Source organism: Chionomys nivalis, chromosome 20, assembly GCF_950005125.1.
Source record: "Chionomys nivalis chromosome 20, mChiNiv1.1, whole genome shotgun sequence".
Lineage (NCBI taxonomy): Eukaryota > Metazoa > Chordata > Mammalia > Rodentia > Cricetidae > Chionomys > Chionomys nivalis.
The window spans coordinates 18,896,922-18,924,513 of record NC_080105.1 but is presented as its reverse complement, the minus strand read 5'-3'; the positions used below and the strand labels follow the sequence as shown (position 1 = coordinate 18,924,513).

The 27,592-nt window shown below is 44.5% G+C and overlaps 1 protein-coding gene across 4 annotated transcripts in view; it reads right to left on the bottom strand.

The window, feature by feature from the left end:
- Palld (palladin, cytoskeletal associated protein) overlaps positions 1 to 27,592 on the bottom strand; it is a 364,130-nt gene that overhangs the window by 3,635 nt on the left and 332,903 nt on the right. For 3 of the 4 annotated variants that reach the window (XM_057752401.1, XM_057752403.1, XM_057752404.1), the window contains 10 exons: positions 26,169 to 26,304; positions 23,245 to 23,343; positions 22,046 to 22,096; positions 20,583 to 20,804; positions 18,827 to 18,976; positions 10,225 to 10,319; positions 8,312 to 8,444; positions 3,181 to 3,388; positions 696 to 861; positions 49 to 182 (listed from right to left, as the gene is read on the bottom strand). In XM_057752401.1, coding sequence (XP_057608384.1) covers positions 49 to 182; positions 696 to 861; positions 3,181 to 3,388; positions 8,312 to 8,444; positions 10,225 to 10,319; positions 18,827 to 18,976; positions 20,583 to 20,804; positions 22,046 to 22,096; positions 23,245 to 23,343; positions 26,169 to 26,304 — 1,394 coding nt within the window. The remainder of the gene's footprint in view (positions 1 to 48; positions 183 to 695; positions 862 to 3,180; positions 3,389 to 8,311; positions 8,445 to 10,224; positions 10,320 to 18,826; positions 18,977 to 20,582; positions 20,805 to 22,045; positions 22,097 to 23,244; positions 23,344 to 26,168; positions 26,305 to 27,592) is intronic. The other variant, XM_057752402.1, reaches the window with a different exon arrangement.

Here is a 27,592-nt window from a genome sequence, read left to right as displayed (position 1 = left end):
ATCGTTCAGCGTGGGAAATGCAGCGAGAAGAAACGAGGCGGCACTCACTGTAGACGTCCAGCCTGGCAGTGCAGGACACAATGCCCGCCTCGTTCTTGGCGGATACAGTGTACCACCCAGCATCTTCTTTTGTGGCTCCCTGAATGAGCAGGCAGATGTAGCCGTGATTATCTTGGTGCATGCTGCAGAAAAACATAAAGTCATTAGAGCTCTAGATTTTTCAAAAGTGGCTTTGGACATGAAACATCATTTTTAATTAGGTCATTAGAAACAGAATTGTGTGAGCAGCGGATAATAGGATCATACTTATTCTGGGGAGGCAGCTAGCCCCATTAAGTTAATGGGGGAGTGGGGCAGACCTCAAGAGAGGGAATAAATCTATGCACTATTCCTCGAGGAGGGCCTAACCTTTATAAAGCTACAGACGAGGCTGTTGCCACTGGAGCAAATGAATCTATCTCTTCTTTTTGATATACACCTTCCAAATATGCAATTAGTAAGTCAGAACATGCTCACCACATAGCAACATTGCTACCTTCCAAAAGCTTAAACCTACATTTGGACGAAGGGTGACTCTTGTCTTGCATGTCCACAGTAGCATGCTTTTCCACACCGACTCACATGCATTAGCCAGCGATTCATCTGGCCCTACGGCTACACAAGTTGTGGGTAGACGAAGCCACTTGTCGTCTTACCTTACTCGCTCAGTGCTGTGGGTGAGCGATTCGTTTTCTTTCTTCCAAAATATCTGAGGTGGTGGTACCCCCAAAACTCGGCATTCCAGCCTCACTGGGTACCCATCAGCTACCCCTGTGTTTTGCAGCTTCTCAATAAACACGGGGGCCTTGTGTGCTTCTTTAGCTAAGAGAACATGAGATGAATTATCTGTTAGCGGCACACAGAAGGGTCACCGCGAGAAACTCAGAGGCGTTAGAAAGATGGAGCCGTTCTTTTGTGACACCATTTTTCACTCCACATGGCTAAGAGGTGAGCCCTCTCCCCAAGCAAAGGTCTGTACGCTTCGTTCCACTCATACATTCCCTCAATTAATTCAAGACTGATAGGCCCGCACAGTAACCCGGACATCTGCTCCTCAGAATGCCCTCCTGACAGGCCTCAGAGACTCAGCGTCATTGCTGGCGCCTGCGAGAGCTTTGCTCCTAGTTAAAGCAGCCTGAGCGCGCAGTCCTTTATCTACTGCTGCCACCTAGTGGTTCAGGACTAGAATTCGCTGGCTGCAGCCTGAAATGATCACGTGAAAGACAAGATTTAGAACTCATAAAGCAATGAGACATACCACACAGGGTTTAAAGGATGGGGGGAAATGCATGCGGAAAATGCATGTTTATCTAAATTTGGCAATTTTAGACAGTTATTTGTAAACTAAGGATGTGTAGGGTGTAATTAACAAATTCTAACCTGTGTTCCTTGAACACAACTTTATGATTATCTTATAGGATTTTTATTTTACTTAGTCCTTTACAAGTCAGGACTTTTCGGGCAGCGTGGGCATATGCCTTTAATCCCAGTACTCTGGAGTCAGAGGCAGGCAGATCTTTGTGAGTTCAAGGCCAGCCTGGTCTACAAAGTGAGTCCCAGGACAGCCAGGGATGTTACATAGAGAAACCCTGTCTTGATAAACAAAACGAAAAGGACTTATTGTTAGTAATATCCTGAACATTACAAGCCAAGAGGAAATGGATTTCTTGCATCCCTGGTGGAAACAATTTCAGAGAAAGAATCAGGTTCAATTTCACCTGAGCTCCTAACAATGAATCTAAAGATACGCATCTTCCTGCACACTAACGTGAGTCCAGGTCTTTGCCATCAGAGACTAGTTCGCGTCTTGCGAGCTGTGTCACCACTGACGACCAGAGATGTCTCAGCATCTCCACTAGTGGGGACCATAAGGTGTCACAGCACTTTTAAGGATTAAACTGGAAAAATGCGGATGGAGTCCTGCACAGGCGGGGTCGTGCACAGTGTGCTCCTCCAGATAGTGCATGCTGTCACCAGTGCGCGGTGGGGATTCTCAGGCTGGTTTTAAACACAGCTAGCAGGACGCAAACTGATATCTGCTGGTGAAGACCTCGATCCATGATAGTGTGTACTGCCTGCTCTACATGAGCGCTGAGGCGTGTCCCCATGTCTGTTTCTGGGACCCTCACGTCTGATGGACAAATAGGACTAATGGGTATATTTAATAGGATAAAAACGAACCGTTTAATTTGAACTTAGAGAAATAATGAAGCCAAACCTACCATGTTGGCAGGTAGAATAATGTGCACATTTATAAGCCTGGTTAAAATGACAGCATTTTCCATACATTTACCAGATTTTTGTAAAACTTGTTTTTGAAAAACAAGTTGGTTCTGCTATTAGAATCTGGATTTTATAGGCAAAATCTCTCAGTTTTATTCTCGTTGCCTCTCTACTGGAGAAGCTGGGTGGTTCATGGAGTGTTTGCAAGAAGCTGTCTTGAGTCTAATCTTAGCTCTCTAAGGGGGACCCCAGGAAGCCGTGATTATCACACAGGGCTGATTCAAGGCCTGGCCAAGCTAACATAGATGTCAATCAAGCTTTAACTGTGCTTTGACAAGCTTCGTGATAGCCGGAGGTCAGGCCGTCATAATCCTTCCTTCTGCCTTACTCCTCCGGGCAGTAGAAATCTTTCCATGAAGGTTTGTCAAAGAGTCTAACCTCCTGAACACAAAGAACCTACAGTACTGCTTAGAAGGCAAGCTTGAGTTTAACTTGATACTGAATTGAGTGGAGATGACAACATTGTTTAAATGTTTTTGAGTTTTAAAACCGCTGTGTGGCCTGTTAAAACCCGTCCGTTGAACTCTCTATATGAAGTTCTGGAAGCCTGTCTGACAGTCACTCCTTCCCCGTGGAACACTAGGCCTATCCCAGCCATGAAAAGGTGAACTGCCCAGATCCATTTCCCTTCTTTGCTAGGTGATGGGAGAGAGAAAAGATGAATAATAGTGGCTATGCTAAGTAAGACAACTGGATGCTTCCTATTGACTAAGCCTCACGACATGCTACCATTGTATTTGGTGACAAATCTATCGTGTCAGACTTTTGGCTTATTTTCTACATTAGCTAATGATGGAGGATAGTTTCCGTGTCCTTTGACTTGTTCTGGCAGTGAGGACGGAGTCACAGGCCACCTACCAGCAACCACAAGCTCCAGGTTAAAAGAGTTCTGTCCGGCTCTGTTGGTGGCAATGCATGTGTAGATGCCGGCATCCCGGGATGTGACTGGCTCTATAATAAGGGAGTGCACCCCATTCTCACGGACCAGCATCTTGTGAGCGCTGTCAGGGCGTATGGGCTTCCCGTCTAGTTGCCAGCTGAGATCCGGGGTTGGTAATCCACTGACCTAAACCAGAAAGGAAATACACGTAAAATTTCTCGGATACTAAAACAACCAAATTAGCAAGAGTTATGCATCCAGCATCAATTCCCCTTGAGTTTTGAAACACTGTATGGTGTGTTAGAAACAGCCTTTGTTGGACTCTCTACAAAGTTCCAGAAGCTTGTCTGTCTGCCACGCCTTCCTTCCGTACCAGCGGAACACTAGGTAGCACAAACAATGGCTTTGTCTTGTTACACTTTTGTTTAAAACCTTCCCATGGTTTCCATAATCACGCAGAGAGAGACTCACAACCAAACATTTCCTATAGAACAATCCAGAGATAAGTGAAACAGGGATTAAAACATATTTCTGTCATCATCTTACCTCACCCAAGACTATAAAAATTCCCAGGTGGTGTCAGCACTGGGCTCTGAGCTCTCTGGAAACAGAAGATGTGCAACCATTATAACACTCAGCGCCAAAGCTCCAACCAAGGAGTGGCCGTCGCCACGGTGAAGTGTAACGGCGTAAATGAATGCAGACAGATTGTAAAAATATATACAACTTTAATGGGGAAATAGACTTACAGAACCACAGGTTCCCGCGGAGAACAGGAAAGCAGAAGAAGGGGCGGCTGAGAGCAGGCCCGGCAAATTTATATGTAAGCATTAGCCCGAGGCAAACACGCCCCCTAATGGGCGGGGCTTATCCCTACAGCGAAGCTAGCTAATGCGTCCTGCAGTACACAAACCTATTAGTATTTTATAACCCTTGAAACTGAATAACAAGAGCAAATTGAAATTGCCCAGAAAGCCATAGACAAATGAGCACCACAATGGAAATATCCTAAAATCTTAAGACCCTGGCAGCGGTGTGGCCAGGGGTTGGATAAAAACACATTTAATTGCGAATAACATGTTGCGAAGGCCTGCGGCCATCTGCCAGCTTTTTATGGTGTTTCCCTGGATTTTAATGTAGAAGATAAGGAAGATCTTCTGACATCCCTCCTTCCGGCTTTATTAGTGGGAAATCAGGTACTCTTCCCCGCAAAGAGACATCTATGGGATTATAAAATAATTCCTTTGTCCAAATCTGTCAGAGAACTCTCACATTCCATCCTGCCCTATGGCACGTGTTTATTCCTACTACCAAACAAGTATCTGCTATACGTGCTGTCGAAGTCTGGAGAATGTAAGGGGGAAAGTGCAATTCAATAATAAGTTAAGAGAACGGGATTTCAGAAAGAGCGGAACTAGGAAGTGGTTGTTGACGCAGTATACGCTGTCCGTTGCCACCCCCAGCTCTCCACACATAGGGGAAGACACAGAAGTCGCACAGAACAAAGCAGTGCATTTTCCCATCTGGGCTCCAGGTCTTAGGAGTTTATATAGCTCGCTCCCACTTGATCACAGACACGCAGGAAGTCTCTGACTGCGACCTTTCAGAGCAGTGCACAGAGGCGCGGTTCCGGAGGGCGGGGTTGTTCATGTGCAGGCAAAGGGAGCGAGTCCCATTCTCTCACCCCAGCGCTCCCAGTGTGTGCTGAGAACAGCATCAAGAGACGAAGATCATCCCAAGCTGGCTGCAGTCTGAGGAGCCATGCTCTTGATTCACTTGGAGATGCAGTGAGAAGAGCACACGCCTCATACTCTGAAGTAGGCAGCAGTGGGCAGTGCTCACTGATACAGTTAGACGTTTGGTTCTCCTTTTGTGTTTGAGGCAGGGTTTCACGTGGCCCAGACTGGTGACTATGTAGCCAGGGATGACTTTGACCGTGTGGTTCTCCTGCTTCTGTGTTCTTAGTGCTGGGGTCGAGGCTTGCGCCACCACACCCGGAGACTTTCGCACTGTCTTTAAGTGGATTCTCAAATCATGAAAGTGAGTTCAAGGAGTGATTATTTTAGTTCTCAATATCCTCTCAAAGGCTGTGATTAAAGGACATTTATGCTGCTGTTTAGAGCAATAAAACATGGCTACTAGAGTGATATGTATCAACTCACCACACCCACTCTTGCTACTTGCTGATATTTTAAAATTAATCTCAGACTTGATGTAATTTTGCTTCTAAGTAATTCAGTATACATTTAAAAAATACACATTTTTTAATAATCATTTTTAATACCTGACTGTGTAATGCTGACTGACTTGTGTTTCCCTGTGTAGATTAGGTTAGCCTGGGATTCTCAAAAATCCACCTGCCCCTACCACTTGAGCACTGGGAATAAGGGTGTGTGCCGCCACAACCTGGCCCACAGTTCCATTTGTAAACACGAAATTAATAACAATCTTAGGATGCTATCATTTTCTTTGTTGATAGAAATACCATCATATTGGTTATATTTATAAGTTCTTTCAATATTAAAAATTTACTTATTTAGAAAGCGGAAAATGAAATTTTCCATTTGTGTGTATTGTACACCGATGCTCCCTAGAATATGTGTGCACTGTGGAATAGTTTCTTTGAGCAGAGCAGCGCGTTCACTGTCTCAGGGGCGGAGCATTTCTTTTCTGTGGCAAGAGCATTTACATCCTCCTGTCCGCAGCCCTCATGTGTTTGAAGGGTTGTCAGTAGCCACCACGGTGAGCAATAGGTGTCTGAACTTCTGTCTCCTGCTTGGCCAGCTCTCGGTCAGCATCATTTAATCCCTCCACGGCTGAGCTTCCTTAGATTCTGTTGCAGGAATTTTGTCCTGAGGTCTGTGAATTTTCTCAGTGAAGTCAGACATTGGCTCGAGGGGCGGGGTTCGCATTCAGCTGGTCGGAATGGGTCAGAGAGTTCCCCAACTAGAGAAGGAGTGGCCTCCAGCGAGGAGGAGGCGGGCGGGAAGGCGGCTCAGGCTCTGGGTGAGTCGGGAGGCAGGCGGAGAAGGGGGTTCTCGTCGATATGTTATGTTTGTCTCAGGTTCTTATATTTGTATTTTGTCCTCGAGTTTTATTTCATAGCAAATGGTATAGGATCGCAGCAGATAAGCGAGGTCATGAAGTGTTTTTCTTTCTGTACCTGGGTCATTTCACTTAACACAATGTCCCGTCGGATCAACACGCTTTCACCCACGATGCAGTTTCTTCTTTCGATCTGCTTGTCGGTGGACACTTGACCCGAATCTGTATTTTGGATACTGCATGGTCTCTGGCTTGTGATTGCATTTTCTGTGGATCTATATCCAGCGAGATCACATAGTAGCTCTAACATATAACTTCTTGTGTGTAGTGTGCGCATTTTCATGCGGATGCCTGTGCGCATGTCAGAGGTCAGAGGTCAACGTCTGGTCTACAGTTCTTCACCTCATTTTGAGATAGGGTGTCCTGCTGAACTCAGGGCTCACTGACTAACCAGATCGCCAGCAAACGAGCCTTGGGTGTTAACTGCGGCTACTACCCCACAGGCGGTGGATCACAGGACACCGGCTTTTCATGTTGTGTCGGGAGAGATCTGAATTCAAGTCCTCACACATGAACACCAGACACTTTGCTGGCTGAGTTATGTTTCCAGGACCTTCAGGTGTGAACTTGGGAACTTTTATTTATTCATTATTTATTTGTGATAGGGTCGCACTATGTAGCCCTGGCTATCCTGGAACCCATTACATAGAGCAGGCTGGTCTCGAACCCACAGAGATCAACCTGCCTCTGCGTCCTGAGTGCTGGGATTAAAGGCGTGCGCCACTATACCTGGCCCCCTGAATTTGTTAGGTTTTGATTAAAAATAAAGTAATGCTTTGAAATTTACTTGTGTTTTATAATGTAAGAGGCACTACATTAGAAAACATATTATTTTAAGGAATTCATTTATTCTTTTCTGTATGTTCTTACCCACCAAAAAAGGAGTGACCTAAGAAATTAGGTTACTTCAAAATAAATTACTAGGATTGAGTAAAGCCGGGCTAAGAATGAGGAGACACCTGATGCTCCCTTTTCTACTGCAGAAATGCCTTATGGTCCTTGGCAAATCTCTCCAACTCACCGTCTTTCTCTCACTGATAAAGGAATCATAATTTCTACTCTTGCATCTTCAGCGATGTTTTTGGAACTAAGACCACAGCTATAGCCTATTTTTAGAAATACCTGTATGCATTTATTTTATTATTTATTTATTTATCTATCATCTATCTATCATCTATCTATCATCTATCTATCTATCTATCTATCTATCTATCTATCTATCTATCTATCTATCTATCTATCTATCTATCTATATCTATCATCTATCTACCATCTATTTATTTATTTTGCCTCAGACTAGCCATGGTGAGCGCACAGTGCATCCAGGAAACCTATCTTAGCAGCAACGTTTTCAAACCTCTCTACCAAACACTAGTTTTCATGTCCTGCAATTCCAGGGATAACCAGAAGATGGCGCCCAAATAATTTAAAAAACTATTCACATTTAAGCTCTGAAGATTAAGAAATGCCCGGTGAACTCTGTACCTGTACGGGGTGGCGGGGGTCGGGGCGGGTACTGATAGAGGAGGGAATAGGGAGGCAAAGTAGGTGAGGGGAGGAGCAGGAAACTAGAAACCAACCCAAACTAAATATGTATGAAAATGCCTTAAGGAAATCTGTTAGTATGTAAACTAATTTAAATAACATTAACCAATAATGTACGAAAGACAGTAATGCAGCAAAGGGAGGGATAAAAAGGCGAGTAACTTCATAGCGCAGCGTAATCGTGAAGATCACGGATGACTGGGATGCATGGGAGATTCGTCACATTTATTGTTGCTATAAAATGGGGTGAGGTGGGAGGGGAGGGGAGTAAGACTTAGTGATTTCCTGGAGTTTAGGTCAGAGTAAAGAACATATTTAATGAAAGTTTAAAAGGATAGAAAATCATAATGATAACTGTATGTAAACACAGAGTCCGTTTCTCCTGAGCTGGGGTTATCCTGGACTCCACGGGAAAGACAGAGGGAAATGCCTCAGGCGCGGACACACGGACGCACTTACCTTGCAGTCCATCCTGCAGAGCTTGCCTTCTTGGACGGTCAGATCTCCAGGAGCCTGCAGGAAGTGAGGTCTGAAGAATCGCTCCTGAATGGGCTCGTTTTCATCTCCACTGTCCCTTGATCGAGAGCGAGGCCTTGAGACGAGAGACGCGACAGGTGGATCAATAGGACATAAACGGTAATTACTTCCAGAAGAGGTAAACTGGTTTAAGCTCAACCCCCAGCATTTACGCGCAGAAAATGCCACGAGGAAACCTTGTTTCATTTGGAAGTTTATGATTAATATAATAGTCTCCAATCAGCAGTCTACTAAGTCAGAAAAGGGAAATGGAGAAACCCAAAATGGGTTACCATATTTGAGAATTTTTTTCCTAATCAGAAATTTTTAAAGCTTTATGTTAGATTTTTTTGTTGTTTTGTTTGTTTGCTTGTTTTTTTTTTTAAATTTTTGTTTGTTTCTTGAGACATCTATATATCCCTGGCTATTCTTAAACTCACTCTACAGAGAGTGTCCAGGCTAGCTTTGTTTGGAGCAAACAAGATTTTCAAGAGCTCCACATGCCTCTAACTCCCAAGTGGGATTAAAGATGGGCACCACAACTGCCCAGCTTTATATTAAAGTAACAGCAGCTTTTATTTTTCTCCACTTTTAAAAATCAAACATTTCCCAATAGAAATGAGTATTAACTTTTCACTATGATTTAAATTTTGTACCTAATTATAATATCTTACTTTATTATAATTATAATTTCTTACTTTATAAGATTATAATTATTTCTCATCAAAATTCTTTTTCATGTTCCTTGAGAAAATAAATTACATTTTTAGGCACGTTTAATTTTTCATTAGTTTGTCTGTATGCCTAAAGGCTTTATTTTCTGCTTTAAACGGGGGTGGTGCTGACTACTTTGTAAGTCAAACTTTGTAAGTTTCCCAGGCGTGCGCAGATATAGTGGACGACAATGCCTTGTGGAGCTGCTGATATGTGGAAAAGTTTAGGTGCATTCTACATATTGAAGAGAAGGAGAGGAGAAGGACACAGAGTGACGTGTTTACAGCCACAGGCAGAACAGGCTCCTGGGAGCTGGGGCTGCCACAGGGAACGCAGAGCAATGTCTGCGCATGCTCAGCCCTTGTGGGAAGCGAGGGCTCCGTGGTACAGTCCCTGGGTGATGCGGCCACCACTCATTTGCAGATTACGTACTTTGCGTGCTTATCTCTCCACCAAGGGTGGAGCACGTGGGGCTCCGGGCTATTTTAGGAGGCTGTGTCTGAATCACAGCCAAGTATGATGGGCTTGCTGCCTTATCATATTCCTCTTAAGATTTAAAACTATTATTCAGAAATGGCGTCCATTGCCTGCCTGCCATCATTGCTCCAGGGTTTGGCATAGACCTGGGTGTAGACATTTTCCAGATGCGAGGATCTCATGACAAGTCCTACATATAGGATTTATGGTCTCATTGTGTTATGTTTTGAACTGAGTGATTTAAAACGTACGCTTACCAAACTAGCCGATTAAGAATAGAGGTCACAGCGCACGATTATCAGCCCACACACGGGATGTTGGTTTAGACCTGTGTTTGAACATTTGTGTTCTCTTTGCTAGTATTGTCATGTTCATGCGCCATGTAAAGGCCCTGAATCTTGAATCTTGATTATCACATTTTTTTTTTCAATAAATTATGTCCTATTTAGCAAACTAAAGATCATGTATCTGAAAAGTTTGGACACACGGTGGCAAGTATTTGTTTCCTGCCATTCCTCAGCTGCAAAGGGCATAATAAAAACACCACACACTTCAAGTCTGTGTTCGCTGTCAGTGTGTTCACCCTGACTGTGGGACAGTGGTTTGCAGCAATAACTGAATGAGAAGAAACGCCTAGGGAACCCAGGAATGAGCATCGGAAATACCTTCTGGCATGAGGCTGGCCCGAGGGAGAGCGGGGACTGCGGCCTCTTTGGTTGACAGCCTGTACCATTAGCCGTCCTGTACAACTGACACGGCCCTGTTAGAGACATCAGGAGAAGACATTATGTGCTATGCATGCAACCGCTGACCATCATACAGGGGCAAGTACTGTGTCTCATTATCCCTAAGACATTATTTCTTAGTCGTGTACCACTAGTAACTAAATAGAAGGGCCAGTGAAACCATTTGCTGAAGAACTCCAGTGACAGAAGTCTATTTTCTCTAGGATGGCATTCAAAATAACACCCTTCATAAATCCGCAAAGTGAGGTTTCCCTAGCACATGAAGCCAAATTCTAAAATACAATGGGAGACTGTTTTTCTCTTGTGATCCTCCATTTTCATAGTCAAACATTCGAACATGTATTTATTGTGGCCAATTCTGAGATCAGAATTAAATGATTTTAGTTTTATATCAGGTCTTCTCGGCAATACTGCCATTAGCAGTTAGTATTATTGCTTTGCTCAAGCCATGTACTAAGGGATGCCTGCATGATAAAAAATGAGCATCCTGTAGGAAGTCTGCACAGACAAGGTGAGTGTCTCGACGACATGCCATGGTGGTCTCTGAAAATAAACAGGTGTGCGATTTAAAACCAGGAGGGACTGGATACCCAGAACATGTGGCTCACAAGGTAAAGCCCCAACTAATGAAAAGTTGCATTTATTTCTTAAGTTACAATAAATTGTAAGTAGACACATGTGATACTTAGGGGACCCAGATGACAAGAATAAGACACCAGATCTTGCTCTGGAGGTTTCAGCTATTACTAACAAGCAGCAACATCGATGAGTTCCTCTCCCACTTTTCAGAATGAATTGTCTCTAACTTCAGAAGCAAAAAAGAAACAGCAAGAGAGGGGACATGAGAAGCAGAAATGCCATTAATAATTAGGCTTCATGAATTCCAGCTTGGGGTGGATGAGAAACCCTTGTAGTAAGACGCCAATATAGACAGGAATGCGGCAGTGTGTTGGGGGCTGGTGTTCCGGCTGAGAGTGGGCAGGGCAGATTGCATTAGAAGAAAGAAGGTAGGATATCATAGCCAGAAACCCTAGTAGGATTTGCCAGAGGGCAGGAATCCAGTCAACCTTGGTCTCTGGTCTTCCCAAGCATGACTTCTCCAGGGATTCAGCCACTCAGAAAAGGCAGACACACTGGATGCAAGGCAGACCAGAGAAGAGTTCTTAGTATGTACAAAGGGGTGGATGACAAGGAAATGCCAGAGGGTCCTCCCACTAGACAGTGAGTGTCTCTAGCACTCAATGCTTGTTCAGAGTCGGAGCCCAGACACCGCCTTTCCCAAAAACCGCTGAGGAGAGCTGAGGAAAGAATTAGGAGGAGGACTGTTTCCCCATTAGATCTTAGACTCACTGTACCTGAAGCCCAGGCTACACACAGGTGCTCATGGTGTCTCAGCAAACATCTGAGACTCTCTAGAGTAGCTAGGAATCAGGAAGTTAATCTCATCGAAACCTAAATCGGCACTCACTCTGGGAAAATCTACCTGTGACTTGCTTAGGAGATCCCTCTCCATTAATTATTCCACTGGTAAATCATGGTAAATGCTTTATCAGATGAACACATAGAATCTAAGATCTCCCTTTGAGACTGAGAACAAGAAAGAGCATGTTTTGTGTTTCATTGACAGCTTTAAGTATACTGACATGGGATGTGGATTCTGTATCTGTGTTTCTAATGGTGGGATGCATAGAAATTAATACATCCTTCCTGTGGCATAAGCCCAGGACACATGAAAAGTTTATATTAACCAATCATTTATGCAGTCAGAAGATCATGGAGTATAAATTAAATTCAAACTTTAACACTGAATTTAGGAAAGCAAATGTGAATTGCTTTAAAAAAATCCCCTTAGCCGGGCGGTGGTGGCGCACGCCTTTAATCCCAGCACTCGGGAGGCAGAGACAGGCGGATCTCTGTGAGTTCGAGACCAGCCTGGTCTACAGAGCTAGTTCCAGGACAGGCTCCAAAGCCACAGAGAAACCCTGTCTCGAAAAACCAAAAAAAAAAAAAAAAAAAAAATCCCCTTAACATCAATTTGAGTTCTGGTTTTCTTCTACAACTTTGGGCAAGATAAGGATAGACGAATGAATACACATATGCACACCTCACGAGGATGCGGCAAGGATTAGATGCTAAAGGAGGTTACCATTTATGATCTTTCTATTTATATATTAATGTTCCCTTCTACGTATAAATGGGGAGGGCTTGGTCTTCAAGAGGTAGGATTATATGTCTGATTACTTTGTTGTTACTGGCTAAATATATCACTGTATCTCACAGTGATATGGCTCAGGGGTAAGCCGATTGCTACCAATCCAATAACCTTGATCGCTGGGACCCATGCGGTGGGAGGAGAAACTGATTCCCACAAGCCATCCTCTGAACTCCACACACACTGTGGCAAGTGTGTACCTACACACACACACACACACACACACCATACTAGGTCAGTAGATAATGTAATAAAAATATTGCGATGTGTTGCTAACCAGTACAAGAATATTTTAGAAAGCATCCAGACTAAGAAGTCATATACTTTTAAATCTTTCTTTAAAAATAAAGTCTAGAATTCAGTGGAATCATTGCAAAGATGCTGCCTGTGTGCACCAGAAGAAAGTTCCGCCTGTGTAACCCGGAGAGAGTTCCACCTGTGCACACCACAGAAGATAGTTCCATCTGTGCACACCAGGAGAAAGATCTGCCTGTGCACTCCAGGAGAAAGTTCTGCCTGTGCATTCCAGGAGAAAGTTCTGCCTGTGCATTCCAGGAGAAAGTTCTGCCTGTGTGAACCAGGAGAAAGTTCTGCCTGTGTGCACCAGGAGATAGTTCCATCTGTACACACCAGAAGAGAGTTCCACCTGTGCACACCAGGAGATAGTTCCATCTGTGCACAGCAGGAGAGAGTTCCACCTGTGTGCACCAGGAGATAGTTCCATCTGTGCACACCAGGAGAGAGTTCCACCTGTGCACACCAGGAGAGAGTTCCATCTGTGCACAGCAGGAGAGAGTTCCACCTGTGTGCACCAGGAGATAGTTCCATCTGTGCACAGCAGGAGAGAGTTCCACCTGTGCACACCAGGAGAGAGTTCCATCTGTGCACACCAGGAGAGAGTTCCACCTGTGTGCACCAGAAGATAGTTCCATCTGTGCACAGCAGGAGAGAGCTCCACCTGTGCACACCAGGAGAGAGTTCCACCTGTGCACACCAGGAGAAAGGACAGGTGTGAAGTCTGAACACTTTACTAAGAGGGTGCTCATTCGGAATCACCACTGAGGATTTTAATCCTCTAAATATTCCAACCGACCCTAGGAATCACGAAATCATGAGCAACTACACGCAACTGTACTTGGTTTTAACTTTCTGATTCCCATCTGCTCTATTAACTCATGGAATGGTAATCAAGTGAATTCTTAAGTAAAGCCCAGACTAAGCCTGGGAACCGCATCCCAGCATAAACACAATCAACACACTAACTTTCTGTATTTAACTCAGCCCTGTGTTAAGTCTATTTCGGGGCGGGGGAGGGATTCAGAGTTTAAAGTCACACTACAAGCATGAAGTTTGAATTGTTACAGTGATTCTGCATGGGACGTCTAGCCTGTGGAGGTTATTTGATAACTCATCACTCGAGCCCAATGTTTACATGATATGAAAATAACATTTATGTTTCATAGTTTATGAGCCTAACTCACGGCACACAAGCCCCTGCCACTTGTGTACATCATACCATTGGAGGAAACAGCCAGCTGCAAAACAGCCCTCCCAAACCCAAACGCATCATAGGTAACTTAGCAACGCAACAAAACACAGCCAAACACCCGTGTTTAGATTCAGCTGTATCTTAAAGACAGGATTAGAGTCAGAAACAACCGTTTCTGTGATCTGCAAACTGGCAATGTCTGGTGTAGTGCTGTGCAGTCAGGCTAAGCCCTGTGATCGCTCTGGTCTCTGAAGAATTGCTGGGGTTGGACATGTAGAGTATAACACATGACCCAGTCGACATGGGTTCGGAGCTGTGTGTTCTGTCCCAGGTAAAATTTGGAGGTTGCTAACAGTATTTAGCATGTTTCTTATTCACCAAAGATTCATCGAGGTGGAAACATATCCTGTTTTAAAATATCTTGATGAGAGCCTACACCTTCTTTCCTGCCCGCTTTCTGTAGTCATTTGCCCTGTGCAGGAAAACCCCACCCTCTATGCCATGTTACTGAATTCATTTCCACTCTGATCCTGTCCTCTCCCTCCTGGTCATTTCACATCATGTAGGCCACAGACTATGACCTGTCTCCCTCCCAAGCTTTCACAATGAGAAAAGAACAGTTGAAGAAACTCAAGGCCATCAGGGCTTTAGAGAGCTGCCTGCAGTTTTCAGTCAGCTATACTTGATGTCTCAGAGAGTGAACTTTCTTTTGAGTTAGCTTTCTGTTTTGATTTCCTAGCTGTGTCTACACTGGGCATTCCTCTTTTAAATTATTTCAAATGCACATAGTACAAGAACATGGCAACAGCTCCATATGCAATACCACATGTCCTAAGGCTGCGATGGTGGCTGATTAATTACTTTTAACACCATGTGTCCAGAGCCACAGGAGATCAGGTCTGCCAAAGTGTAGGCAGAGAAAGGGCCTGCCACTTGTTCTAATATCAATGCCACTTTTTCTTCATGTATAGGAAGATTAATCCATACATATATATATGTGTGTGTGTGTATGTGTGTGTGTGTGACACACACTTATGTCACAAAACCTACATCTGGCATATTTGGACAGGATGCACCAGATCCTAATGAGTCAGGATGAATAAAAAGGTTTTACTTTTGGAATTTAAATCAACCTAGGACCATGACCAGACACTTGGGCTAGCGAGTATCACAAATTCCTGAATCCTTTCCCAGCGATGCTGATGGGATGTAAACATCAACACAAGCTGTTCCCAAATGCCCACTTGGAGGGTTTCCGCAGACTGCCTTCTGGAGCCCGCCCACCCTGCTCTGTGGCCGTGGAGATGGAGTCCTGGTCTCTTAGGCAGCTGGCTAAGGGCTCTGCCTCTCAGCTGGACCCCGAGATTCCCATGCTTCGTCTTCATTCTTAGATCTGTCTTGTAATGAAAACAGTTTGGGCAGTTTGAGATTTGGATCTGTACACAGTGGTCTAAGAATGCAATACTTGGGTTTTTTGAGTATTTTGCTCCTCCTGGTCGACCCAGAGAATTCTCTAATCATCCTTTGCTTAAATCACAGGAGGAGAGGGAGAGCTGGGATTCTGGCTTGCTGATGTCATCTGGTCCACTGCTAACATCTCTGTATTTTCTCCCGGAGGCAGGAGGCAGGAACTAAAGAGGCTAATCATGAGGGTTTAGCCTGGGCTTCACAAGGCAGAGGTGCTGGGACTTAGAGTGAGGACAGTAATTATTCTTTCCGACTTTCTCTTGGCTCTGGGTTTGCCGAGAGCAGAGCAGCTTCCCAGTTCATGTGTGGCCCCCAGCATCAGCTGTGCTGTGGGTGCGGTCCTGTCTCTGGCCCACACAGTGGTGGTTGTGGTACAGCTGCATCTGATGCCCCCCTTCTTCCCCGCGGGTGATAAAGAGAATGGCAGGAGGTCAGAAGACCACACAGCAACTTTTCAAACCCAATCGCAACTGACTTGCTCGCTTCCCAACAGTAATGTGGGGCCGACTAGCTCTCATAGGTCTGGCCTTTGACATCTTGGTTCCACAGGATCTGCTAAGGGTCCAGCTATAGTCTATAATGGATGAATCTGTGTATGTGAATCAGAGTAATGGTAACATATAGAAGGTACTCTGTATGTCAAATAAACCAAATGCTTTTTACAGGCACTACGTAAATCCATGTTATGATCTGTGTTTTCCGTAGGAGGAAATGGAGAGCTGAACTGATTCCGCAAGGCTGTAAGTAATGTGTGGTAGAGCTGACATGTGCTCAGAGCCGCCGGGGGCTGGAGCACAGCCCTGGCTCCTCACAGACACCATCTGTGTTGTGTCTTTCTTCCACGTTCCTTCCTTCACTCTGTTCCTTTGTTTACAACTCAGAGGAGTGGGGGGCTCTGGTTTATACACAGTCTTTGGGTAAGATTATATTTTTTTAACTAGAAAATGTAATTACATGTATTTATGAGTGTAATCTGATATTATAGGCATGCGGTATGTACTGATCTCGTCTTTAGTGTCTCCCTTTAACTAGTGACTGCGGTACAGTTTGTCAAAACAGTTTCTATAGCCAGACATACTGACCCTTGGGGCTGGCTGGTGTGTGAAGTCCTGTCTGTGCTCTGCTGTCCCGTGTTTAAAGTTCTTCCGTGCACACACACACTTTGGAAGAGGGCTAGAAGCAGATTCAATTGCAGTTTTGCATCTGCATTCTTTGGTCTCATAAAATAGTTTATTCCACTAACAATTTCAAACACGCCAGGAAAATACACTGAAATTAATAGCAGGGACTGGTTCTGGCAAGTGCTGAACAGCACCGATAATTCTGCCCCGCAGTAAGACCTAACCTCACTAGAGAAAATCCAACTGAAAGATTCTGGGTTTCGGTGATTCTCCAGCATTTGTTTTTAAGTAGTCAGAAAACTGACAGTTGAAATGTGTTAATAGTCAAGGAAATATACTGAAAACCAGAAAAAGGAGGGGGCAAGTTCTAGTTCTTCTTTTCCTTCCAAATACATCAAATAGGAATGTAATTATTAGGATGTATCTTTTATGCCTCTGTGTGTGTGTGTGTGTGTGTGTGTGTGAGTTTACATGTGTGTGCAGGTGCATGCACATGTGTGCCTGTGGAGGCCAGAGGTTACTCAACATTAGATGTCTTCCCCAATCACTCTCCACCTAAGAGACAGGGTCTCTCTCTGAGTCTGGAGCTCACCAATTGTGCTAGCATTTCTAGACAGTAAGCCCCGAAGATCTGCCTATGTCTGCCATGCCAGTATTGGGTACCATCACAACCCAGCTGTGATATGTGGGTGCTGGAGCCTCAGGTCCTCATGCTCACACAGCAGGTGACTTACTCTCTGAGCCATCACTGCACCTCCTTTTAAGAATAATTTTCATTCTGTTTTTTTAGGATGGTAGTCACGTGGTCATGAGTAACAAAATCAGAGCCTCAAGAAGGTGCATTAATATAGACATGTTCCAGGCAAAGAGGCTGCTGTGCTCTTCAGTAACCCAATTATCTGGATAAGCTGTCTCAGTCTAATTTTGACAGTGCACACAGATATCTTTATAGAGAGACTCGTATTTGGATAGGAAAAAAATCTCATCAAGAACCCTCAAGTTGGGGCTGGAGAGATGGCTCAGCAGTTAAGAGCACTGACTGCTCTTCCAAAGGTACTGAGTTCAATTCCCAGCAACCACATGGTGGCTCACAACCATCTGTAATGAGGTCTGGTGTCCTCTTCTGGCCTGCAGGCATACACACAGACAGAATATTGTATACATAATAAATAAATAAATAAATATTTAAAAAAAAAAGAACCCTCAAGTCTTCAAGTTTTGTTAAAATATCACCTTTTCCCATTTAGTACTAGCCTGGCAGCCTCTGATTAGCTCAGAGGTAGAGAGGGATGGGGTACATTCATCATGGTATGATCTTACACTAGAATACATCCTAACTCAGTATTTTGAAAGCAACGAAGTATGGAATGAGATAAATGGACTGGAATTTTAAAATATGACTTTCTTCATTAATCATATAATAAATTTGTTGATTTTAGTCCCCTTCTTTTAAATATATGACTGATATACTTCTGTGGACTTACGGGAACCTTGTTACACATACAGAATAACCCTTGTTCATTTCGTCTTTGTTCCCGGTTCCCAGCATAGTGCTGTACGATCCTCAGTGAGAAGGAAGCGACAGGTTTGATTGGGAGTGTGATGCCTGGCAACTAGTCATTAAATTTAAGAAGGCAACTGCTTTTCCAACCCTAAATCTTTGAGCAATAGAAGATCAACCATTCTGATACAAACAAACCCTAAATCTACACATAGGTGCTGTTGGGGGAAGTCTACTAGGAACTTCGGTTCCGGACCAAGATTTCCGTTGATGTTGTACTTGCAGTTGTTTTCAAATAGTTTGGGTTTGTCTAGTATATATGTACAGGGCACCACTTGGTCTGTATCCTGCTCCTCTTCTTTGTTGTCTTGCACTTAACTCTATTGAAATTATACAGTTTATTCTTTTACAGGCTTATTTTCTATCTCCAAACCTTGCCGTCCCTCCCCTGCAACTCCATAGCCCCAGGAAGAGGGGATCATATAAAATCCACTTGATGGTGTTAGTGAAAGCAATGGACACATGGGCCGGCATCATCTACAGGAATTCTTGATGGAATAAACGCTTGCAAGACAAACGTTCTATCAGTGGGAAAGAGAGAGAGAGAGAGAGAGAGAGAGAGAGAGAGAGAGAGAGGGATAAAAGATGTAGAAAACCGTTTCACAGGTTCCTCTGCCTAATCACAGGCTGAACCCCAGCCACAGACGCAGCCCAGCCCCCGTTGTTCTCACCTGAGGGTTGGCAGCCATGATGGTGTAGTTGCCATCATCATCGAGGGTGGAGGCTGTGGTGTGGAGAGAGCAGGTCCCATCGAGGTCTCTCTGAATGATATAGTGATCGCTCTTCGGAGAGATCTGCTTCCCATCTTTAAACCAGTAGATCTGCGGAAGAAAACAAGGATAACGGCTGTGCCTGGCCCCTTACGGTTCCCATATGTCACCGTGCCTGGTCTGCAGCGGGCACTGCTAAAAATGCCAAACCAAGCATCTCATGGGAGATTGAATTTTGAGCAATAAAAGAAGGAAATCAAGAGCATATCCAATTTCATTTTAGTTTTTAAAAGCTGTACATACATGTGTATGTTTGTGTGTTTGCGTGTGCGCGCGCACGCACTCACGTGCATGCACATGTATGCATGTGCACACATGTGTGCACTTGTAGAGGCCACAAGGGGTATCAGGTCTCCTGAAGCTCCAGTTGGGTTGTGAGCAACCTGTTGTGGGTGTTGGGAACCAAACCCAGATCCTCCAAAAGAGCAGTAAATGCTCCAAGCTACTAAGCCATCTCTCCACCCTGCCGTACCTCAATTTTTGTTTAATAAATATATGCATGAAAAATTTACCTTTTTTTCCTCATTGAAACTGTTATTTACATTCATATCATTCACATGAAGTAATACGTGTTTATCTACCTATTTCCAGCCTTGGCAGTGATTGGCTCCATGAAGTGGCACTATATGCAATTTTATTTTCTTTGTAAATGCATTGGCAATTCAAATGTTTTACTTGTAGGATAAAGGTGAGAAGCTTGCTTTATAGAATAAAAATGACTGTTTCTGGTGAGTTGTGGGTAAAAAAAAGTGTACCCGGGAGGGAGCACACACAGTCGGATGATGGCTGCAAGGCCACTGTGTACTTCTGGGTGAAGATGCAAATGGCCCATCTTTCTTAACTCTCCCCAGTATCTTTAAAAGGAACACAGTATATTTGAAAGGCACAATATTTTTAAGTATGTAAGTTGGACTGATTGAAAACTATATGTTAAAAATAATTAGATAAAAATTAATCTTAGTAAAATAAAAAAAATTTGTCTAAAGTTCCAATTTTTACAGGGTAGTGGTGTGGTTGTCTAGCTAGGAGACAGAACCTGTTTGGGTTGGGCGTGAGGTGAAGAGCCCGGGAGGCCCAGGGGAAGAAAGAGAGCAAACCTAATGACAGGGCCACAGACTATAGGAGGATGGCACGGTGCAAGCTGTTGCACGGTGCAAGCTGTTGCGGAGTGTGTTCACCTAGACAGTAATGAAACGCCGTCCACCCTTGAGTTAGGAAGACTGGACACGTTCAGTCCTGAATAAATACACCCATTATTATCCTCTTATTACCATAGCTTTTCTAACTCACCCATTCCCCCGGAGAGAAAGGGCCGCGCTCTGTAGCTCCGGCTGGCCTCGAACTTGGAGATCCACCTGCCTTGCTTCCCCAGTACTGGGATTAAGGGCGTACACCACCATGCCTGGCTTTCTGTAACTCCTATGTTTTTTAAAGTTGGATCCAAGCTACAAAAACTGTATTATGCAGTAACCACCAGAATTGGATTGACTTTCAGATCTAAAATTACATTATATAAGGCATCAATCCCCCCAATCATGCATTTTTAGTGATTTGATTATTTCTGATGAAGCAAAGGTACAACTAGAGAAATCTTCCTCATGCGTTGCTCAGGTATTTTCTTACAGCAATGCTTAAAAAAATGATGTCGCTTACTTACCTTTGGCTTTGGATTCCCAGCCACTCGACACGTGAAAGTCACAGGCATCCCCTCAAAGATCTTGTAATGTTTCAGCTTCATCTCGAAGAAGGGTGCTGCGGCACTTTCGGCAGGCACTTCCGGGTACTGCACCTCGTCGCCAGACTCGTCCACCGGAGAGCGCTCCAGCCGGTATTCTATCTCACTTATCAGTCTCTGTTCGCAGCTGGACACTTTGTACTCCTAGGCCGAACATGGAAAGCCCAAGTCAGCATCTCCTAGGCAGCAGCTCCCTCGCTAACAAAAGCTAACAGAACACGGGGGAGGTCGGGCGTTACAGTGAACTATGGTCTGTCTGAGCTCAATTCGAATTCTTTGGGAAGCAGAGAGCATCTGGGATTGAGTTTGTGTGATATTTAAAATCATCTTCAAGTCTGATTCCCAAAATGAAACAAAAATCATAAATAAACAAGAAAGCACCCACTACCTTTCTTGGGAAGGGGTAAGGAAGGCTATCCATCCTAAATTCCTAAGAAGGAAACTTACTGGTCTCTTCTATTAGGTAAAAGCCAACCTTGGCCCATGCCCCTCTGGAAGGCTACCCATGCATGGGGCAAGCAGCTGCAATAGTGCGCAGAATTCTGTCAAGTAAATAAGGGACAGCACCATGTGTTTCTGTTTTCGCTCCTCTCTGAACACACAATACACACATTACACTGGGGCTTCCTCTAAAATCTGCGGCTATTAGGAGCCCATCTCTTAAACAAAGGCAAGATTGATACAGTACAGCCACAACTTGGGTTTAAAACAAAAGCAACACCCAGACTCTATCATATGTGGTAGTGTTCAGGGTGGAGCCTGCAGTTCCCTGCTTGCATGCAAATCTCATGAACACAGAGTAGCCAACCATTGCATATTCCCTTATTGAGTAGCAGGCCTTTTTTTTTGAGACAGGCTCTTGCTATGTAGCCTAAGCTAACTTTAGCCATCTTGCTGCCTCAACTTTCCAAATCCTCAGACTGCAGGTGTCCATAGCCACCCTTGTCTCTGAGATATTTTAATTATGCTTCTCCCTTTAAAACGTTCCCCAACCTTCAGAAAAGAGTTTACTGGTGTGAGGAAAAGAACCCAGCAGTCAGAATAACGTGATGAAAGCCACACGTTGCGAGCTGTTTCATGTCATTTAATCCCCATCAAATGTATCATCTCCCCCTCCCAGAAAGGTGTCTGATGAATGAAAAACTCTTCATGCCTCAAAGTTTAGTGAATTCACTCAGGCTAGAAATTAAAAGTCAAGTTTGCCGCTAAAGGGTAAGAAAGGGGACTCTGCAGGAAATAGGTTCATTGTTTGCTACTCCATAACAAATTGGTACCGGCCACAGTATGTATAATTAAAGACAGTAAAGGCAGACACACAGATACAAAGGAAGCACAGAAGGTAGGTACAGCGGGAGACCGGACAGAGGAGAAGGGCAGAGCTTAACCTTTTGACCATCCAGAGGACTCCCTACAGAAGGCCGAGGAGCCCCAGCGTCCTGAAAGGCAGAAGAGAAGAAGTGAGGAGTGGCAGGCAGATGCGGCGGGATTTCCAGACCCCCTTGAATGGGACGGTGGTGGTGGTGATACTGAGCTTGAGGCTTCTGAGGGGCAATCTGTTCTCAAGGACAGGGAGAAGAGGCCACTTGATCCTTTAGACTTGCTTTAACACTTTCTTGGGCCTCTGGTTTGCTTTTCATTTGAGCTTACATCTAAACACTCCAGCCGGGCAGTGGTGGCGCACGCCTTTAATCCCAGCACTTGGGAGGCAGAGGCAGGCGGATCTCTGTGAGTTCGAGACCAGCCTGGGCTACAAGAGCTAGTTCCAGGACAGGCTCCAAAAGCTATGGAGAAACCCTGTCTCGAAAATCAAAATAAATAAATAAATAAAAGTTTTAAACACTCCAATTGGATTAATAGAATTATAAAGTAGGTTACACCAGCTCCACAAGACGACCTTTTCTTTGGTAGTAGCAGGGGCGTAAGATAGGCCTTTAGATCTCTGCTGGTTAGTGTTTTATGATCACCTACATGAAAGACGGCAGAGGTTCTCTTTTATGAGCAAAGGGGGCCTAATTTTGGCTGACATTAAGAACATAATGGGGGCCGGGCGGTGGTGGCGCATGCCTTTAATCCCAGCACTTGGGAGGCAGAGGCAGGTGAATCTCTGTGAGTTCGAGGCCAGCCTGGTCTATAAGAGCTAGTTCCAGGACAGGCTCCAAAACCACAGAGAAACCCTGTCTCGAAAAACAAACAAAAAAAAAAAAACAAAACAAAAAAAAAAAGAACATAATGGGGACATTTATTAGCTTACTTCAAAGGCCGTGAGTGAAATGGTTTTTCCATACAAAGCCATTTTGCATTAAAGCATAGGACAGTTTGGGAAGCATGAAGATACCGGGAAGGAAAGTATGGGGATCAACACCAGGTACCAAGCAGTGGGCATGCTCTGGTCATCCATCACGGCGGTGTCAGGCATCTGCCCAGTGAGCACCACCTGCGAGGCTGACGGGACAGCAACCCTGCTTTCCTGCCATGTGCCTACTACTTCCCACACAACTGATCTCAAGAGCGGAGTCCAGAAAGAGTGTGGGGAGAGTAGGCAGAATGGCGATTATTTCCCAGGAAGTTCAGAGCAGCCTGGTACCTGATTGGCTGCCGTGTCTTCTGGCTCTTGGACGCTGAAGACATTTGCACTGTCAGCACCGAGCAGGCGGCGAGCCATTCTTTCCTCATACGTTAGCCTCTGCAAAACAAGCCACAGAAACGCCGAATTAGGGGAACATCGCGTTTATGCGTTGCTAATAGAAAAAGAATAAAAACATAGACTCGGTTTTGACACTTTTCTGTCACTAGCTAGTCTCTCCTTGGCTTCATAGCCCTATCTCAAAGAGTCTGTTTCTTTTCCTGGCTTCATTCAGGAAGGAATGGCCTTCCCAGGACCTTCTCTCCTGCTTCTGCTTCATGTGGCCTAATCCTGGCAGCTCCCAGCTGATAGGACATAGATCCAAGTGAAGGATAAGCCACCAGGCTGAACACACATAGGATGTCTGTGTTGTCCTTATCTTTAGAAAAAAAAAACCAGAGAAAAAAAGGTGATTTTAGAACAGCAGAAGAAGGCTTAAAGGAGATGTTCTCAAAGACTTCCACAGGTTTCGAAACATCCATGTTGGTTCCAGCCAGCGACAGGAAGAGAGTTGCTAAAAGGGCAACACACGGGACACTGCAAGGAAAAGCAGGTTTTGATGGTAGAAACAATCCCGCCGGTCAGTCTCCACTCCATGTGACACAGAATTCACTCAATCAGCAGGAGCACATGGCAGTAGTCTGAGGCCAGCTCCCCTGGAAGGACACTGCCTCGGCCACTGTGCATTGTAAGCAGCTTGAAGCAAATACAATCTGCAGAGAATGACTACTCATGGCTGGAGTAAGGACGAGCCAGCATCCAGCATCCAGCATTCGTGACTTCTCAGATGTACACTGTCTGCCCACTGGAAGGCCATACTGCTGCTCCCTCTAGCTGTCTGCTGTCTGCTCCTGTGTGTGACATGCCAGCTGCCTTGTGACCCTTGTACTTGCACATTGTTTCTATGCGCCTTAGAATTACAGATCTTGGGGAAACTTTGAGAGTTCACTGATCCCTTTAGGGGTACTTTCAAACAAGGGATTGATTGGAAAAAAGGAATAATTAGTAGGGTAGGATCTAGAAATATATAAAAGTACAAGCATTATTTTAGACGAGCCCTCAAATTTCTGAATGTCAACACAAACAGTATTCAACATTCTCTAATCAGAAAAATATGTTGGACAGATTTACAGTTTCCAGTAATTGCTGGTTCTGGTCCCAGCTGAAACTGGGAAGTGAAACAGATCAAATGCCAAATAGCACTAAGATTGAAATGATTTCATTTGCTAAAGAAACGGCAGGGGACACAAAGAGGGTGTGTGAATCTTGCAGGGAGCGATTCGGTCCAGGGATTATGCAAAGTGATTTTATCAATTCTCTTAACCCGAGGGAGGTCAGTTTTCAAATGGAGGTTTAGATCTCTGCTCTCTTACAAAGTCTCCCAAGCGCTATGGTGGAGAACACTGTCGTGGGTAGGAGGCCTGTTCCGCACAGGCAGAACTAGCAACTGGTACCTACTCCCTCACCAAGATGTCCCCGTTACCCTGAGAGCCAATTTCACTTCACAGTTTTGTTTCTATGTCACTGTGCCGTGTGGAAATGCAAACCCTTGTCCGGAGAAGCCAAAATAAGTAACAGAGTATTATGTAATGCTATGAACAACTCATTTGAGAATTCCCTTTTTGAAAAGAGGAACCTCGCTTTTCTTGCCCAAAACTAGCGAATGCGGGATTGATGAAACTGACTGTGATGGCTTAGTTATTGCTAAACAGATCAATATAAATAATGTGTACATACAAGAATCATAAAATATATGGAAGTCAAGTAAGAAGTATACATACCAATATATAGTTGTAGCTTATAAAAGTTTTACTTTTTATCCAAGAGAAGCCCCATTCCTAAGGAATATTTAAATAAAAAAAAGTAGTGTGTCCTAGGGGGATTTGGAGAGATGCCCTCACCTGGCTAGAAAACAATTCCCATAAGCATCTGTTTGAATCTCCCGAAGGCTTTGTTGACAGAGCCAGGGAAAGCATCCAGACTGTGTGAGCGCTTGTCAGGGGCCATGATTCCCTCTTTGCAGAGCCCAGAGCCCAGGCAAGTGAGCACCACAAAGCTCACGAGAAGCTTAATCTTTCTTAGATTGAGAACACTTAATCATTGAAACCAGCGTTTAACTTTCCTCTGTTCTCCAGCCTGCCAATTAAACGAGGCCCATCCACATTTTTATCCACATTTCACGATTAAAAATCCCAGAAAGCTAAGGCGTTTTCTGTTCTGAAAAGGCGTCTGAGAGGACTTTATCCAGCAGTTCCTTCTGCTGAAAAGCCAAGTTTATTTTTCTAGTATTTCATGGTTAGTCAAAAAAGACCCATCTCTTAGGTTTAGGCTGCCTGATTTGCTAGCTTTCCTGAGCCCTTGAAAACCCCAAGATGATAAGAAAAGGGTAATTAAGCAAAGCAACACAGCTATGGGATATCTAAGTAGTTTATGCACACAGTCGCTAAGTAGTCTGTGTTGTCAAGCTTGGAAGTGTCGCTTTAAAGCTCTGATCAAGATGGTGGGACAGGCATTACTCAAGGTGGTGGACCAGAGTCTCTTCAGTCAGGGAGGGTACGGTTCCACCTTGGCAATGGTTTCACTAGCACAGGTTATTCTGGGTGGAAGCCTTTCATTCCAGTTCACTGCTCCGGGTGCCTGTGATCCCAGATCACCTTCCTGTTTCCTCCCGAGCTAAGGTGGAATCTCTGTGGATGTGAACAGCTTATATGGCACCATTAATCATGTGGTTTCAACCCTAGTAGCTGCCCTTCCTACTTCCTTTTCTCTCCTACTCACTATGAGGGATGCTGATAACAGCCTGGTGGGCAAGTCTTATGAACCAGGGGAAGGGATTTGGGGAGCAGGGAGCTAAGATTCCGAGTAAGTCCCTCTTCCATCAGTACCGGCTGGCCATTGTTCAGAAGGTCCTCCTTGAAGCGAAGTTTCCGCTCCAGGTCTTGAATGACAGCATCCTTTGTGCCTTGGATCTCCTCATCGGAGGTTATTCTAGCAGTTCTGCTGGCCTTCTTGGGAAATCCCCTGCGCAAGGAAAGCAGAACGGGTACAGTCAACAGGAGTCCAAGTCAAAGGAGTTCAACAACGAAAGTACAATGTAGCAAGATGCCATTCACAATTTATCTCTTTAAAGCGCATAAGTCATCCCTATCAAGAGAACCACGGAAGATGCTTTCAGGAGTTCTGGAAGCACCAACTGAAACCAGTTCTTGGAGAAGGTTCAGATACCCAAGAGGCATCTTCAATGGCGAGGTAAGTGCCACCGATGGAATGCCTGTGTTTCAATCCTAGGGGGTAGGAACGTGAAGTGGAAAGGTGACGTGGCTTGCTCTCAGGTTTAAACAGACTGGACCTAGATCTTGTCAAATTTCTTAAAGTTGCTTATTAAGTACCTATAAAATGAATACAAATCAATGAAACATGAAGGTTAAGAGGGCTTGAAAAGGGCAAATTCCTCTCATGATTTTTTAAAAAAAATTTCTGGTCCTTCATAAGTCACTGTGTTCAATGACAGGACTTGCCTTATTGTAAGTTATCCATCATTTGTCAGAAATACCTGGGGTCATGATTTTGGGGATGCTGCTCAATTGGTAGAGTGCTTGCCTAGCACGCCCCAAAACCTGGGTTCTATACTCAGCACAGGGATTAAACTGGGTGTAATGCCTGTCATCCGAGCACTTGGGAGGGGGAGGCAAGAGAGGCAGGGGTTCAAAGTCATTCTCAGCTACATAGCAAGTTCAAAGCCAGCCCAGACTATACAACACTCTGTGTTAAAAAGTGAAAATCCTTCATGTTGTGTCTTATACATTTTTTACATAGAACCAGAGGGCGTTCTACACAGAATCCTTAGTGTGCCCGTATGTAGTGTGACCCATCACAGGAAAACATGTGTGGGAGTTTTCACGTACAATATCACGTGAATGCCCCAAACAGTGTGTATTTGGGAGTTCAAAAACTCAGTTTTTACATTAGGGTTATTTGACCTGAGTAACATTTGTGACTTCCCCTCCCATCTCCACTCATCCACTTGTTTGACTAATGTAAGTCTGAGTTATAAGATCTTTGGTGCGATTTTACACAAGAGGGCTCTGGCTGGCCTGCATGTCTTAGCATGGCTGGTAAACCGTAAATCCGAACGCCTACAATAAATAGGTCACATTCTAGGCAACACTTCCTTCCGAGGGCTGCAGCAATTCCTGAACTGTGCGCCAGGGGGCACCAAAGCTGCATGCTGGGGAGGTGTGGACGCCTGCTGGTGTCTTCTGCAAACTGCTTTCTATTTCTCTGCCTCCGCCCTGATAGCCTCAGTGGG